Here is a 13,759-nt window from a genome sequence, read left to right on the forward strand (position 1 = left end):
TGTTGGGGGGCAGGAACCCCATCTGTAACAACGTCTGGCATCTTATTAACCCCTTACCACTCATCAAATACTTGTCGGTGAATGCATGAAACAAATTTAGCAAACTGGCTTAATGCGCACATATGTCGTCATCTTAATCATCAAACACGCAAGTTCAGGTTGTGGGAGCAGTTTGAGCCACAACTGAAATGTTTTGATGCTAAACGGGTTTTTAGATGTTTGTACTAAATTGAAAATACCTATATATATTATAGGGGAAATGTTGGTTTTGCCATTTTAAGTTTAACTAACATATATGATATCGAGTTATGTGGGAAAATTGACTTAAAGAAATGAAACAATAAATAAGAGGAGGATAAACCGACAATAGATATGATCCAATATTTAAGTGAGTAATTTAGCAGTTTTCTTAAAGCCCATAGCGACAATAAACTTACAGAGAAAAAGCCTCACGATATAAGCTAAGTGCACTTATTTGGGGCTACAGTGTTTTGTTAGATGCCTTAACGAGTGGAGGGATTTGTGTTGTGTTGTGTGGGAAGGGTCTCAGGTACTGCAGCTGTTTCCTTCAGGGGGAATTAATCACCCCAGCACACCCCACACCCCGCTATCTACTGAAGAGACACGAGGATGAAACACAACACTGGGACCTGCCTCAGGGCCTACACACAGACACACACACACACACACACACACACACACACACACACACACACACACACACACACACACACACACACACACACACACACACACACACACACACACACAGGGGTGTTTTGATATCTTCTGAGGCGCGAGCAACACAGCGATGCTCTGACATATGGAAGCTTAAAGGCTTCTTAAATGTCCATATCAATCTGCACACTTGTCAGCCTGACAATGACGGAAACAGAACACCATTAGCAGCGTTGGGCGGTGTGATCCTCATCGTTGCAACATTAGAGAAATGAATGGCTGTGTGCGAGACATTCCTCTGGACTTTAGCCAAACCAACGCACTGAGAGGGAATATTAGTTTGGTTTGTTTTTCAGGTGTTTCACTGTTTCATCTGAATGCTTGGTTCATGCAATCTTTGGTTTATTTTTTTTTCCAACTCCTCCAGAGTGTTACGCAGGGTTTGAGCCAGAAATATAATATCCTGTTTTAAACATGTATCCGATTGCATTGATTTCATTGTCCTGTTCCTTCTTGGTAATGCTTATATGCTTGAGACCGTGCAAGGTGATTGTCCTCTTCCTGCTGCATACAAACCATTGTGCCCCTCTCTCCTGGGATGGGAGATGTTTTTGTTTTTGGAGCTCTTTCACACAAACTCTCCCTCTTTTCTCTTTCCTTTTTATTTTTTTATTTTAACACAATGGCCCTCTCTCCTCTCACCCAGCGTGGCAACGCTTTCAAACGGGGAAGCTCCAGGTCAGTTTCCCTTGCCAAGTTTTGCAGGCTGCCATGTTGTCTATTCTGCTCAGCTATTTAAAAAATGTTGAATATCAACAATGGCTTTCACTGGTGCATTGTCAACTTTTGTATGAAGCAATCTTGGCTGAATGAGATGGGTCCCAGAGCAGGGAGAGCTCAGCTGCAGTGTGCACCGCCACACCACTGACTGCCTGGCTCTTTTGGCTCTATTATATATTTCTCTGCAGCACTGGGAGCTGCTGCTTCTCCTGTCTGAATGGCCGTGTTCGGGCCCAGGCTCTGGGCTGTGGATGTCTCTGCTATCTTCCAGCGCATGGTGCTGCTCCTGGGCCTGCTGTAAGCCAGCTGTTGAGGGTGTGTCTCACAGAGGGGGATCTGGAAGCAGCCGCAGGACCAGTCAGATGGTGAGTGTCCTCAATTCAGTGGCCAGAGTGGGAGGAGGTTAGAAGGAAGGAGAGGAGAGGAGAGGGAGGGGGCGTTTAGGAAGATGATGTAGGGAGCTTTGTGTCCTCATGTGTTGCATTTCCAGACGCAGACCGTGCAAATGTGTAAGATTTCATTAACATTTTTACACCTTGGAAAGTTATTTGTTTCCAAAGACACATCGTGTCACCTGTTGGGCCCAAAGTCATTCAGATCAGACACTAACGTAAAAACTGTGCAGTCTAAAACCCACTTCTGACACTTTTACAGTGTGCAACCCCTTGCACACTGAAGTTTATCCCATCTGATATGTACGCTGGGAGCATTTTATTTGCAGCTTCGTGTGTTTGCACAAACACGTACATCTATGTACTGTATGTGTAAGCGCAGAGAAAGATGAGTGTGTGCTTCCAGATCATTGTAACTCAAAGTCTTTGTAAGGGCTGTCAGCCAGGAGAGTAGCGAGTGGAAGTCACTGTGATTCAGTGGCAATCTTGTATGTTTCATTGACATATCAGTCTGAGGAGCAATGAGCCGTCACCTCTGCACTCCTCTTTCGCTGGGGAAAGGGGGGGGGGGGGGGGTGTATATGGTTGGGGGGAGACAAATCGGAGGCACACTTAGGTATAGTTCTTTTTTTAGCTGTGTTAGTGAAAAGCCAAAGTTGATTCAAGCCAATTAGAAAAGTAAAGTGTGCTGTACTATTAAGTGGGCACAGAAATTAATTTCACTGTTAACATTTATGCTTTTACACTTTTTGGGAGTTTTTTTCTGATTTATTTTAAACCCAATCTGAAAAAAAAAACAACAACAAGAGAGGCAATATAAAATATCTTACAAACACCAACCTCCATTTTGTCACTAAAGTTTTTAAGTTAATTAAAAATAAAAATAAAAACACCTAAAAAAGTATTTTTCATGTTTCATTGCTTAAAATAAATGTGTTATTTAATTTCGATTTTGAATTAGATTTTTTTAAATAATAAAGATGTGTTTTTTTAGTTTGATTCTTTAACCTGTAGTTGCTCTAAAATGTTCAATGTGCTCTCAGTAGTCTCATTTTTGTCTTTGAATATTTGGTTGATAAAGAAAAAAAAATGATTTCAGTATCTGAAAAAAAGGTTTGGTCAGTCCCTCAAACACCTACCTGAGCACTGTAATTGTTACAGTCCCTGTAAACAGCGTGCAGACCCGTGTTGTCCTCTGTCTCACCTCTCTGAGCCCGTACTAAGGCAAGGTGACCAAACTCATCTCAGACCGGCTCATCCATTACCTTGTCAACAGTCAGCTCCACCACCTTAGTTTGCTCTTCTCCCACAAGACTTCCTCTAATGAAATACGCTACAATCGCCGCGCTCATCTCGTCATGCACGAGGTAATTAATATATTTAGAGGGCGATGGCTAACTCTTAATTAAATTATGCCCTTTTTTAATGAGACCTTGACTGGGACTAAATTTATGAGCACTATCTGTTTTATCAAGTGCTCTGCACGCAACAAAGATTTGTCATTTTCTCCCAAATCACCGATAGATTCCACTGAATGGCACTCATGATTTATATGACAATTTCTGCTTGTTTGTTTCTTTATTTAAGGCTTAATAAATTACCCATTTTAATTACCCTCACCTACTTTTGGGTTCTTAAAAGCCCCCAATTAATGCTCAGCGCTGTATCACAGTTACATTTCCATTTCGGTGCAGAATACAGATAACAAACTTGGCCACATTAATCATATTACAAAATTGGGTGTATTTAATTAATTAAAGTTACACTGCAAATTAATTGTGCATCCTCACAATATTATCTTAAGCTAATGAAGGCTCGACAAAGAGACTGTTTCATTTTTTAAAGGCGGTTAGATTAGTGGGATCTCAATTATGGCTAAAACAAAAGAGGGCTGCTTGCTCGGGCACGGCGCAAAGCAAAAAGTGACCATTCAGCACTTTCCTGCAAACAAAAAGCGCAGAAAGTTTCCTTTGTTTTGCCAAAAACTGAACATGGCAATGATTCAAAAGATACATGGGAAATAATGAGGGCTGTAATTAGACAGGCAGCCAATAACACTATTTAAAATGATCATCATATAGAGGTTCCTGATAATGCCATTCACAACCAGCAGTTACTATCATAACTTTAACACTGGTGGGGGGGGAAAAAAAGCATCTCGTTTCCAGTGTGTTCTCTTTTGTTGCATGTGTACGCCGTTTGTGTGCCTAACAAATCCTTGAATCCAGCTAATGAGACGTGACATGATGTCTCTGTGGGAGGAATGGAGATTGCACAGATTAGAGGTTCAAGTGTGAGGAAGTTTAGGCTGCAGACTTTGTCTCTGCACAAACGCACAAGTAATATGTCGCTTAATCCAGCCTCAAACACGCAGCGGCTCAGAAGCAAAGCCATATTTATGGGAATTTTCTGCCTAATTTCAGATGAATTGAAATTAGCTTTCAGTGGATAGCAGTGTTATAAATCACTGTAATTAAGTATTTTATTTTTCATTTAACGCGTCATATACCAAATGTTTTAATATGAACGTTTCTTCTAATCTGCTAAGTAAATGTTACGAGTCTTTGTCTAAGAAATGACCTGAAGGAGCCAATAATCATTGTGTATTCATTTCATAAATGCTCCCAGTGATGTCCTCTCCTGTGATAGAATTTAATTTGCTTTTAGCTTCATTAGCCAATAACCACCGCTAGAAGAAAAAAAAATTGCCAGTGTCAATTACGAGAACTCCAAGGGTCAGTGAGTTTATGATTTTTTAACTGCACACGACGCACATGATTATATGGAGAGGTTGTAACTGTGATTAACCCCAGGCATCTGTGTGTAACAATTTAGCATGCACTTATGTGTTGAGCATACTTGATGAAACATTGCGTCCCTAAATGATAAGCAGCTCCATCCCAAAGAGACCTGATGGAGTGAGAAAATGCTCCCCTGGCTGAGTGAGATGGAGCAGAGCGTTGGGTGGTCACGCCTTGTCTGCTTATGACAGTGGCGGGTTAAAGAGATTACACCGGTCTGTTTTCAGCAGCCTTCGCCTTCCACACACAAGGAAATAATGAGGAGGGACATGCTTGGCCTGCTGAGGAGAAAAAAAAAGCAGCTGAAGTTTGAAGCACAGGGTAAGGAAAAACAGATTTTGAGTATGTTGTTTTACAAGTTGAGGTCAAAAAAGTTAGTATGAGGAGGGTGGAAGACATCGCCACATGACTACAGGGGAGACAAGAATGCAGCACTTTCCATTAGCCATGAGTCCTCCCGTCAGACTGGAAACACTCCACTAAATCTCTCCTGAGGTCTTTCCTCTCTGACTCTGTGTGTTTCTGCTTCTTTTGAAGGTTTGAGTGACGGTCCCTTCACCTATAAGAACACAACACGGACATCTCTACTGCCTCCGAAGGAGCCACAGCAAGACTTGATCATCATGTGGTGAGTTTACTAATGTGTCTGCTTCCTCCTCTCTGTCTCTCATGGCGACATAAAAAACAACATGTGTAGCCATCCTGAGAGGGGATTATCAAGGAAAGTGAAAGAAGCACTTAAAAAAAAATCATTTCCCTTCAATATCCCTACCTGGCCTTTATTCCCTCATCATGATGCACATATATATAGTACAGTTTATAATCACTCGTCTCTGTCAGGAGATAAGAAAGCAGCTCACATGAATATCTTCAATTATTATTTCATTGGCTCATGGTTTTGGACATCTTTTCACTTTTCAAAAATTGTACTGTAACTGTAAATAATTAAAGGCTTTCAAAATGAATAATGAGACTTTATATGAGGGGGAAATTGTTTTTGTAAACTTTTTGTTGGCTTTTCAAAATGTTTTGGAGGGTCTCAAGAAGATTTTGGTGACTTAAAACTTTTTTGCAGCAGCAGCAGAATGAAAAAATATACAAATAAAACAGTTTATTTTATTTTGTTTCAAACTGATCTAAATGTGAAAAAAGAAGCTCCCTGCACAGATCCTCAAAGCAGACACTCCAAGAGACTATCATGAAATGATACCTGTTGCTATACCTCATAATGTTATAAATCTATTTATTCATCTGTGTATAATGTGCATTTTGCAGAATAATGTATTTATATTTTTAGAAGCTTTTGTGATCATTCTCTGACATAAGTTAAGCAATAATTAATTATAATAAATCACATGTTCATGAGAGATAATATAAAACATGTAATAATTTTATAAATTATACAACAAAAAAGTCTGGATGTGTCCTCAGCCATGACTGCATTACACTCAGAGATTTCACACATTAAGCTATTTTTTGTGAAATATTTCTAACAACTCCTCTGGGTCAAATAAGTCTCATTACCATGAGGAATCCTCTCTATGCTTTGTGGAATAAAGAGGTGATAATAGCAGCACTTTTATTCCTCTAAATGACCCGTGAATATTATTTTACCTGTGTTGAACTGGGAGGACGCGACCATTCACGCCGGCACAATGGGAACAGCAGACCGTGCGTAAATTGCATCTTCATTTGCATTCCTCGTCCAAAAATCATGCAAATCTTAATGAGACGCTCTCCATTGTGGCTGTAATTGAAAAGCCATTCTTTGTTAATTACTGTTTCTCAAAGGCCTTGTCCGCAGTCACTGAGCTGAAACAAAAAAAGTTATTGATTCTGGAGGTCGCGGGGTTTAAAAACGGACACGGAGGAATAATGTTGTTTATTGTGGCTTTGAGATGCCACTTTCGATTGTCGGAAATGTCTCTGTCCTGTTTGGTGCCGTGAAAATGAAATAATATAGCCTACAAGAAAAGAAAAAAAACACTTGTACAGGCAGGCAGTTACCATAAAAACGAACACGAAGAAGCAATAAATCACAAACAATTATTGGTTCTTTATTTACTGCAGAGTCGCTGAGTCTGGACGTGTAATATCAAAGTTGTGCTTCACAAAGCTGAAGCTGTATTTGGACATGTAGAGAACGGAACTGACTACAAATGTCTCTTTGTCGTGTCAATTAAATTAGACTACAATTCCCATACAGTTTCTGCAAAACGTACATTTCTGTATGTTTTATTCAAGGCCCAGAGGCCTTTTATTAAATCAAAACACATAGTCTTTGATTCTTAACTCACCTAGTCAGCAAGTAGCCTATAGTGCTCTGTCGACCACAACGTTTAATTTAAACTAAAAATACAGTTTATTATCAATGAAATCTTTATCCTAACGAAATGTCCCAATATGTATTTTTTCCTCAAGACGTTTGGGGTGAAATGTCTGCTTTCAGGCTTCATGCACATGCGCAATTAATCTATTTTAAACCATTGAATTATCCCCGATTGAGCTGATTGCGCGCAGGTTCTATCCTCCCATCAGGACGTCCACATATGTCCCAACATTCATCAGTGTTGTCCTCCCTCCGCGCGCACAGGGAGCCTCCTATAAGGTCTGTGGGGCTTGTTGAAGCTGAATCCGAGCAGACTGCGCTGGTGGTCCCTCGCTCCTTAATTAGGAAATTAGCTGCACAGAGGCCCTCATTACCCAACTCCGGGTTACTCCTGGTGACGTTTTTTTTTCTCTCTTTCTCTCTCCCTGCTACCGGGCCATTTCCATAAGAAGATTACAAGCGGATCAGTATTGAGATGTGGCCAGATAAACAAATAACTGCTCCCTGAGAATGGATGGCTGCTAATTGGACGTTAGTTTTATTGCTCCTGCTCGATGTGCGACGCCCCATTGAACGTGAAAATTAAATTCATGAAGTGATGTCTCTTTTCATATGATCTACTGCAACTATATGGCCGATTGGCTCTATCAGTTTAAGATAAAGGCAGCTTTACAAGTAATACATAGAATCTCTCTTTATGTCTGATTTTTAGGTCTCTCAGGTCGACATTCAGCCATAAATAATGTCTACAAAAATACACTTTAATCCCAAAATACAATACGCTTCTTTATTTTTAGTGTTGGACGTTTATATTCTAAAATTAAAATGGAAACTTTTATTAATGCTTAGCTGCAAAGAAGAGCAACAATGACTGATTTTATGACTCATTAAAAAATAACGCAAGACACTCATCAAGCACTAAAATTAGCCTGTCCTGACTCTGTGTTTTTAAGTTGTTTTTTTTTTTCCTTTTTAAAATAGGCTTTTGCATTTGAAGCTTTTCTTTCTCAGTTGTTTTAAAGGTTAAATCGCTAAATAAGAATGTGAACGTCCCTCAGGTGGACGCAGTATAGCTGCATGTCAGGTCTTGGCGCTGTGGGAGCTGAGACACTTTAAAATGCACATAAATCGAAGTGTTCCCCGCAGAGCTCATGTATATGCTGAGGTGTTAATGGTGGCTTTCGGTGGGCGATCCGCTCGTGGTCATTAGCAGGTGTGAGTTTTTTTACCCTGTTGGGCTCTTACCGAGTTTCAGGTCGTTTGTAAAGAGACACATGCAAAATACAGACCACTCCACGGTGATCATTTTAATAACCATTAACAGCACCGAGAGAAAACAAGTCCGCAAACAGGAGCTCGAGGTTTGATAGTGAAGTGTTTGACCCACAGGGAGCTGCTGGAGTCGAGACTCTCCTGCTCCTCCGGGATTAAAGAGATGTTCTGTCCCCTCCACAAGAGGTCGTTGATGCATTAGAGTTTTGCTTTGTGGGAACCTCAACCACACGACAGAAACACTCAGGAAACCTAAAAGTAGTTCAATCTCAACCTGACCATCACTGTCTTATTTTAATTTGAGTCACATTTAGGTAACTTTATAGATAATGAGATCAGACAATTTATCATCAATATATTTATCAGAAATCTGAATGTCATTTAACACATTTAAGTGGAGTCTTCGGCTTTGATTTCAGCTATTTTCTCACGTTTACTTTGTGAGAATATTCCTTCAGTCGAGCTCATTTAAATTGTTGGACTGATTTGATTTCGCCACAAGTGTACCGATAAAATAAACTCTGATCAGAACATTTGCAATCCAAACTTCCGAGCAGGTATAAAAAAAAATCTAATTTTATGAAATATGTATCCTAACGGCTGTTCACCATAGGATTGGTAATTTTTTACATCATGGAAAATGTATTTGATCAAAGTGTGAGTAGGCTACTAAACATCAGTTTTACAGCATTTACGAATGACATAAATTTTCCCTCAGCAAAAGGCACCGTTTACTCCACTATTCCTCTTATAACCTGAACCATTTACGCTCGTTTTCAAGTCTGTTTTTTTTCATGTCTGTTTTCCCTCTGTAAATTATTTATTGACATCCATCCCTAAGACTTTTGTTTCTCTGCAGCATTAAATGTAGATCATGGTTTAACACGGACTTCACAACTTTGTTTGCATGGTTGGCTCATAATAGTTCACCCAGATTGTAAATGGACAGAAACATTTTAAACAACATATTTTTGGTTACAGTTCATTCCTAAAATATTTTTTTTTTATGCAATCAGGGAACGTGTGTTCATTATCAATGTAATCAACTGCCTTTTCATTTTCTCACATCATAGCTAAAGGAAATCTCTCACATTTTGCGCTCAGGTATCTGTTTTAAAAACTTGAGCTCTCCCTCCTCCTTCCACCAAAACACAGCCCTGTGCGCTCTGGTGGATCTGTGGAGCTGCGCTCTGATTGGTCGTACCCTCCTCATTGTCATGCTGTCAATCCACATCACATGGTCCGGCCACCAGGCCTATTAACAGATGAGCTTGGCGAACAAGTTTAGACTTCTGTTGGGAGCCGTGCGGGACAGAGCTGTACTGAGCCTAGAGAAACCTGAAGCACCTGCACTCTGTTGCCTCTTTGGGAACAACTTTTTTTTTTTCCAATCGTATGAGACTGGTCAGTATCTCTACCTCTTTGACTTCTGGCGCTGCTTAGTGAACTTTAACTTTTTTTTTTCTGTGCCTGTGAGTGAACACTTTTGAGAGAATGTATAACATGATGGAAACCGAGATCAAGACCCCGCTCCCGCAGTCCAATTCGGGCTCGGCGCCGGGCGCAAAGAACAACAGTGCCAACGACGCAGAGCGCGTAAAGCGTCCGATGAATGCCTTCATGGTGTGGTCCAGGGGACAGCGGAGGAAGATGGCGCAAGAAAACCCCAAAATGCACAACTCTGAGATCAGCAAGCGGCTCGGTGCGGACTGGAAACTTCTGACCGACGCTGAGAAGAGACCGTTTATCGACGAGGCCAAGCGTCTGCGTGCCATGCACATGAAGGAGCACCCGGATTATAAGTACCGTCCCCGCAGGAAGACCAAGACCTTGCTCAAGAAAGACAAGTACTCTTTGCCGGGGGGTCTGCTTGCGCCTGGATCCAACGTCGTCAACAACTCAGTGTCTGTGGGGCAGAGGATGGACGGTTACGCGCACATGAACGGCTGGACGAACAGCGCGTATTCCCTCATGCAGGACCAGTTGGCTTACCCGCAGCATCACAGCATGAACAGCCCGCAGATCCAGCAGATGCACCGGTACGAGATGGCTGGGCTCCAGTACCCCATGATGTCCTCAGCACAGACCTACATGAACGCAGCCTCCACGTACAGCATGTCCCCGGCGTACACACAGCAGACCTCCAGTGCCATGGGACTCAGCTCCATGGCGTCTGTTTGCAAGACCGAGCCCAGTTCCCCCCCGCCGGCCATCACGTCCCACTCTCAGCGGGCGTGTTTGGGGGACCTGAGGGATATGATAAGCATGTACCTGCCTCCCGGCGGGGACAGCGCGGAGCACTCCTCCCTGCAGAGCAGCCGGTTACACAGCGTCCACCCGCACTACCAGAGCGCAGGGACGGGCGTCAACGGCACGCTACCCCTTACACACATCTGAGAGACAAAAACAGACTCTTAAAAACTTTAAAAAAAAAAGTACTTCGGATACTTGAACTTTTTTGGTTGCTGTAGATACAACGTTCAACAGTTTGTTTTGTTCAGAAACAGTTTAATCTTTGTTGTCCATTTTGAAAAAAATGACGTAGAAATGGACCAGAGAGTGAGCGTTGAGCCCGTCAGAGTAAAGAGGCTTTTTATCATAAGTATAAAGCAATCAGACGTATGTAGAAGAATTTGACTTCTATATTTTAATGAATGCCATATTTTCTCTCCATGAAAAGGCATGTGGCCTCGTTCAGAGAGGCTGGCGTATTTCAGAAAAGCTGGATGGAAAAAAAGTTGCTTCATAAATGTTTACACTTAATTTTTAGAATGTCAGTTGTCTTGACTTTGTCCAAATTTCTGTAGTCTTCTCGTTTTTTTTTTCTCCTCCTCCTCCTCCTCCTCCTCTTCCTCATGAAATTTAGGTTACAATGGAACGTTAAGACTGTGCGGGTCGCAAACGCAAGTTTTATTTATAGTAAGATTGTTTTCTTTTTAGCTTGTGAGCCCGATGTTTTGTCACGTGAAAATGTTCAATTTTTGTTTTGTAAAATGTTATTTTCTGTGATGGTTCTGACAGTGTCATGTTTACTCATTCTCCTGAACGAAAAAAAAAGGTTTATTTAAACTGACGTTTCTACATATTTTAAGACCATCCTCTATTCTTAAATGCTGAATAAATTTGTACAAAACATGATTGTTGACTCTGTGCTTTGATTGTTACATAATTAGCTGCTTTGAAATCAGGTTGTTTAAAAATCTCTGGAGTGCAGTTTTAATCCCAAGGGAGCACAAGAGCTGAAAAGTGATGCTTTTGTTGTTTAATCTGTATAGATCTCCAAAACACTGAATCACTCTCTGTTATTTTAGGACTCTTAATTTGATACTAACATCTTCAAAACATCAGATTTATCTTCATGGAGAGGGCACTAAAATGATTTTAAAAAGTCTTTTTTTTTTTAGTTTCACATGTCTGAAATAAATAAGAGACTACTATAATTTACTGTTCCTGTGTTTAAAAAAAATATCTATGAATATTTCATCATCATCAACATCTTAAAATCAAGAATATTATGAAAAAGTTCTCAAATAAATGTATTTACAGGCGATTTAGTTTGGGAATAGCAAGAATAAAGATTTCCTTTTTGCTCTTAGAATTCGTTTTTAATTGCTTGTGAGAAAAAGAAAACTTTGGTTAATTGTGTTAAGTTGTTATACCTTTTTCTCTAAAAAAAAAAAGTCCAGTTCTCTCCTTCATTTCATTATTAACCAGCTGAAGACAGACTTACACGTTTTAATCACAAGTTTTCATCACTGTGTGCCACCAGTCAGCCTCAAAAGTGTGTTCATGTTTATCACCAAGAGTGCGGTCTGGACCTCATTTTTGTAAAGTGACTTTAGAAAACATTTGTTCTGAGTTGGTGGTAAACCAATTAATACTGATTGATTGATCACAAGATTTATGTGATAAATATCTGAAAAAAAAACACATTCAAGAATACAAATAATAAATCGAACAAAGACGAGAGAAACATCTCTGCTTTATAAAAATGTACATGTTAAAATAATATTAAAAAAAGACTTCTTCATTGTACCCCAAACTTATCTTTTGGCATTTTTTCTGTACTTTTCAGTGCTGTAGGATTTCATATGTGAGACTCTATATTTGGAAAACACTCTAATGAATTAATACTAAGAATGGAATTAAGTTTTCCCTATTCCATATTTGGCATTTTGAATGGAATTTCAACATCCAGATATTTAATTTACTTCCATGCACAGACAAACCCTTACACAGTAACCATGAGGGTATTTAAATGGATGAGCGCCACAGCGACTTCTCTTCACTAAGTTGTTTCTGTTTAAATGCATTAATGACTAGATAAACTGAGACCAACATAGTGCATCTTTTTTTGAATTAATACAAAAATTGCACCACTTTCATAAACTTCCTCATCGCTCACAAAGTGGCTGAAATTGCAAAGGTGGATGTGTTTTGTGTGTAGGTGTGTGTAAATGGAGCAGCAATGCACCTCAGCATAAATAAGCTGTGGCCACCAAGAGGGGCCGAGGCAGTGGCGGTCCCGCTGGCCTTCCCACACTCCCTGCAGGACCTGATCCACGGCTCAGCACAGCGGCCTGGATTAGCCCCACGCACCTTTGTGGAGGGAAAGATTATCCAGACCTCCCTGCATTCACTGACAGGGTCTTAAGTCATTCTAGCGTGCCAGCAGCCACCCGTCACCTAATCACACTCTCCAACTCATTTTTTTGTAATTAAGCAGCTTTTCTTTTTCCTGCTTCTCTTTGTCAGAGGGTTTGCTGTGGACTGGATGGAGTAAAGCATCAAACTCTAAAAAAAAAAAAAGAAAGATGTAACCTCACCTGCTCAAATACACCTACCTGTAGGTTAACTTTCCACCCATCAATCAGTCCAAAACAACTTGATAAAGCACTCTGTTTGAGCAGTTGGAAGGGACGCTTCATATACATTAAAAAAAAAAAAAAAAAAAACAGCCACATATGGATAATGAATGAAATGAATACTGATAATTAAGTAGACTGTAATATGAACAGACTAAATACCACAATAAAGAATCAGTCTTGATAAAAGGATAAAATGTTGTAAAAAAATAGATTTGATAACAGCTGAGTTTTTGCTAAACAAGCTATGTGAAACTTGTATGACATTAGAAAAAGTTAGTTTATTGTGATGCATCTTTTACTTCCTGTTTCTGTGATTTGGCACAGCAATGTCACCCCCTCATTTGTGGAAAGGTGTATGTCCGAGCCATGCACGGCTATTGATTGTGTTTGAATGTTCTGGCAGTGAGGCCATCCGACTCAGGCTCCCCCTAACCACCACTGCCCCCCCCTCTGCTCCCATCCCCCCCCCCCCCCCCCCCCTTACTCTCCCCCTGCTGAGCACCCGAGGGCCTCTCTCTCTCTCGCTCTCTCTGCTGTCATGTGCAGCTCTGTGCCCACTCAGCAAGTGCAGGCATATCCCACTTCCATCTGCCTATGACCTCACAGCCCCTGTTTGTTTAACCCCCTCTCCAAAAACTA

General features: G+C 40.6%; 2 protein-coding genes and 1 long non-coding RNA gene across 3 annotated transcripts in view; 2 read left to right on the forward strand and 1 right to left on the reverse strand.

Moving 5' to 3' along the window:
* rab41 (RAB41, member RAS oncogene family) overlaps window positions 1-13,759 on the reverse strand; it is a 209,847-nt gene that overhangs the window by 57,479 nt on the left and 138,609 nt on the right. The window lies entirely within an intron of this gene.
* The window catches only part of LOC132982101 (uncharacterized), a 33,612-nt gene continuing 20,989 nt past the window's right edge, over window positions 1,137-13,759 (forward strand). Inside the window, exons 1-2 of the long non-coding RNA XR_009674665.1 lie at window positions 1,137-1,823; window positions 5,189-5,279. This is a non-coding gene — a long non-coding RNA (uncharacterized LOC132982101). The remainder of the gene's footprint in view (window positions 1,824-5,188; window positions 5,280-13,759) is intronic.
* Window positions 9,441-11,390, forward strand: sox3 (SRY-box transcription factor 3). The gene has a single exon (XM_061048362.1). It carries the CDS (start codon window positions 9,747-9,749, stop codon window positions 10,647-10,649), a length of 903 nt encoding a protein of 300 aa, XP_060904345.1. The 5' UTR covers window positions 9,441-9,746; the 3' UTR covers window positions 10,650-11,390.

The sequence above is a fragment of the Labrus mixtus genome, chromosome 10 (assembly GCF_963584025.1).
Source record: "Labrus mixtus chromosome 10, fLabMix1.1, whole genome shotgun sequence".
NCBI lineage: Eukaryota > Metazoa > Chordata > Actinopteri > Labriformes > Labridae > Labrus > Labrus mixtus.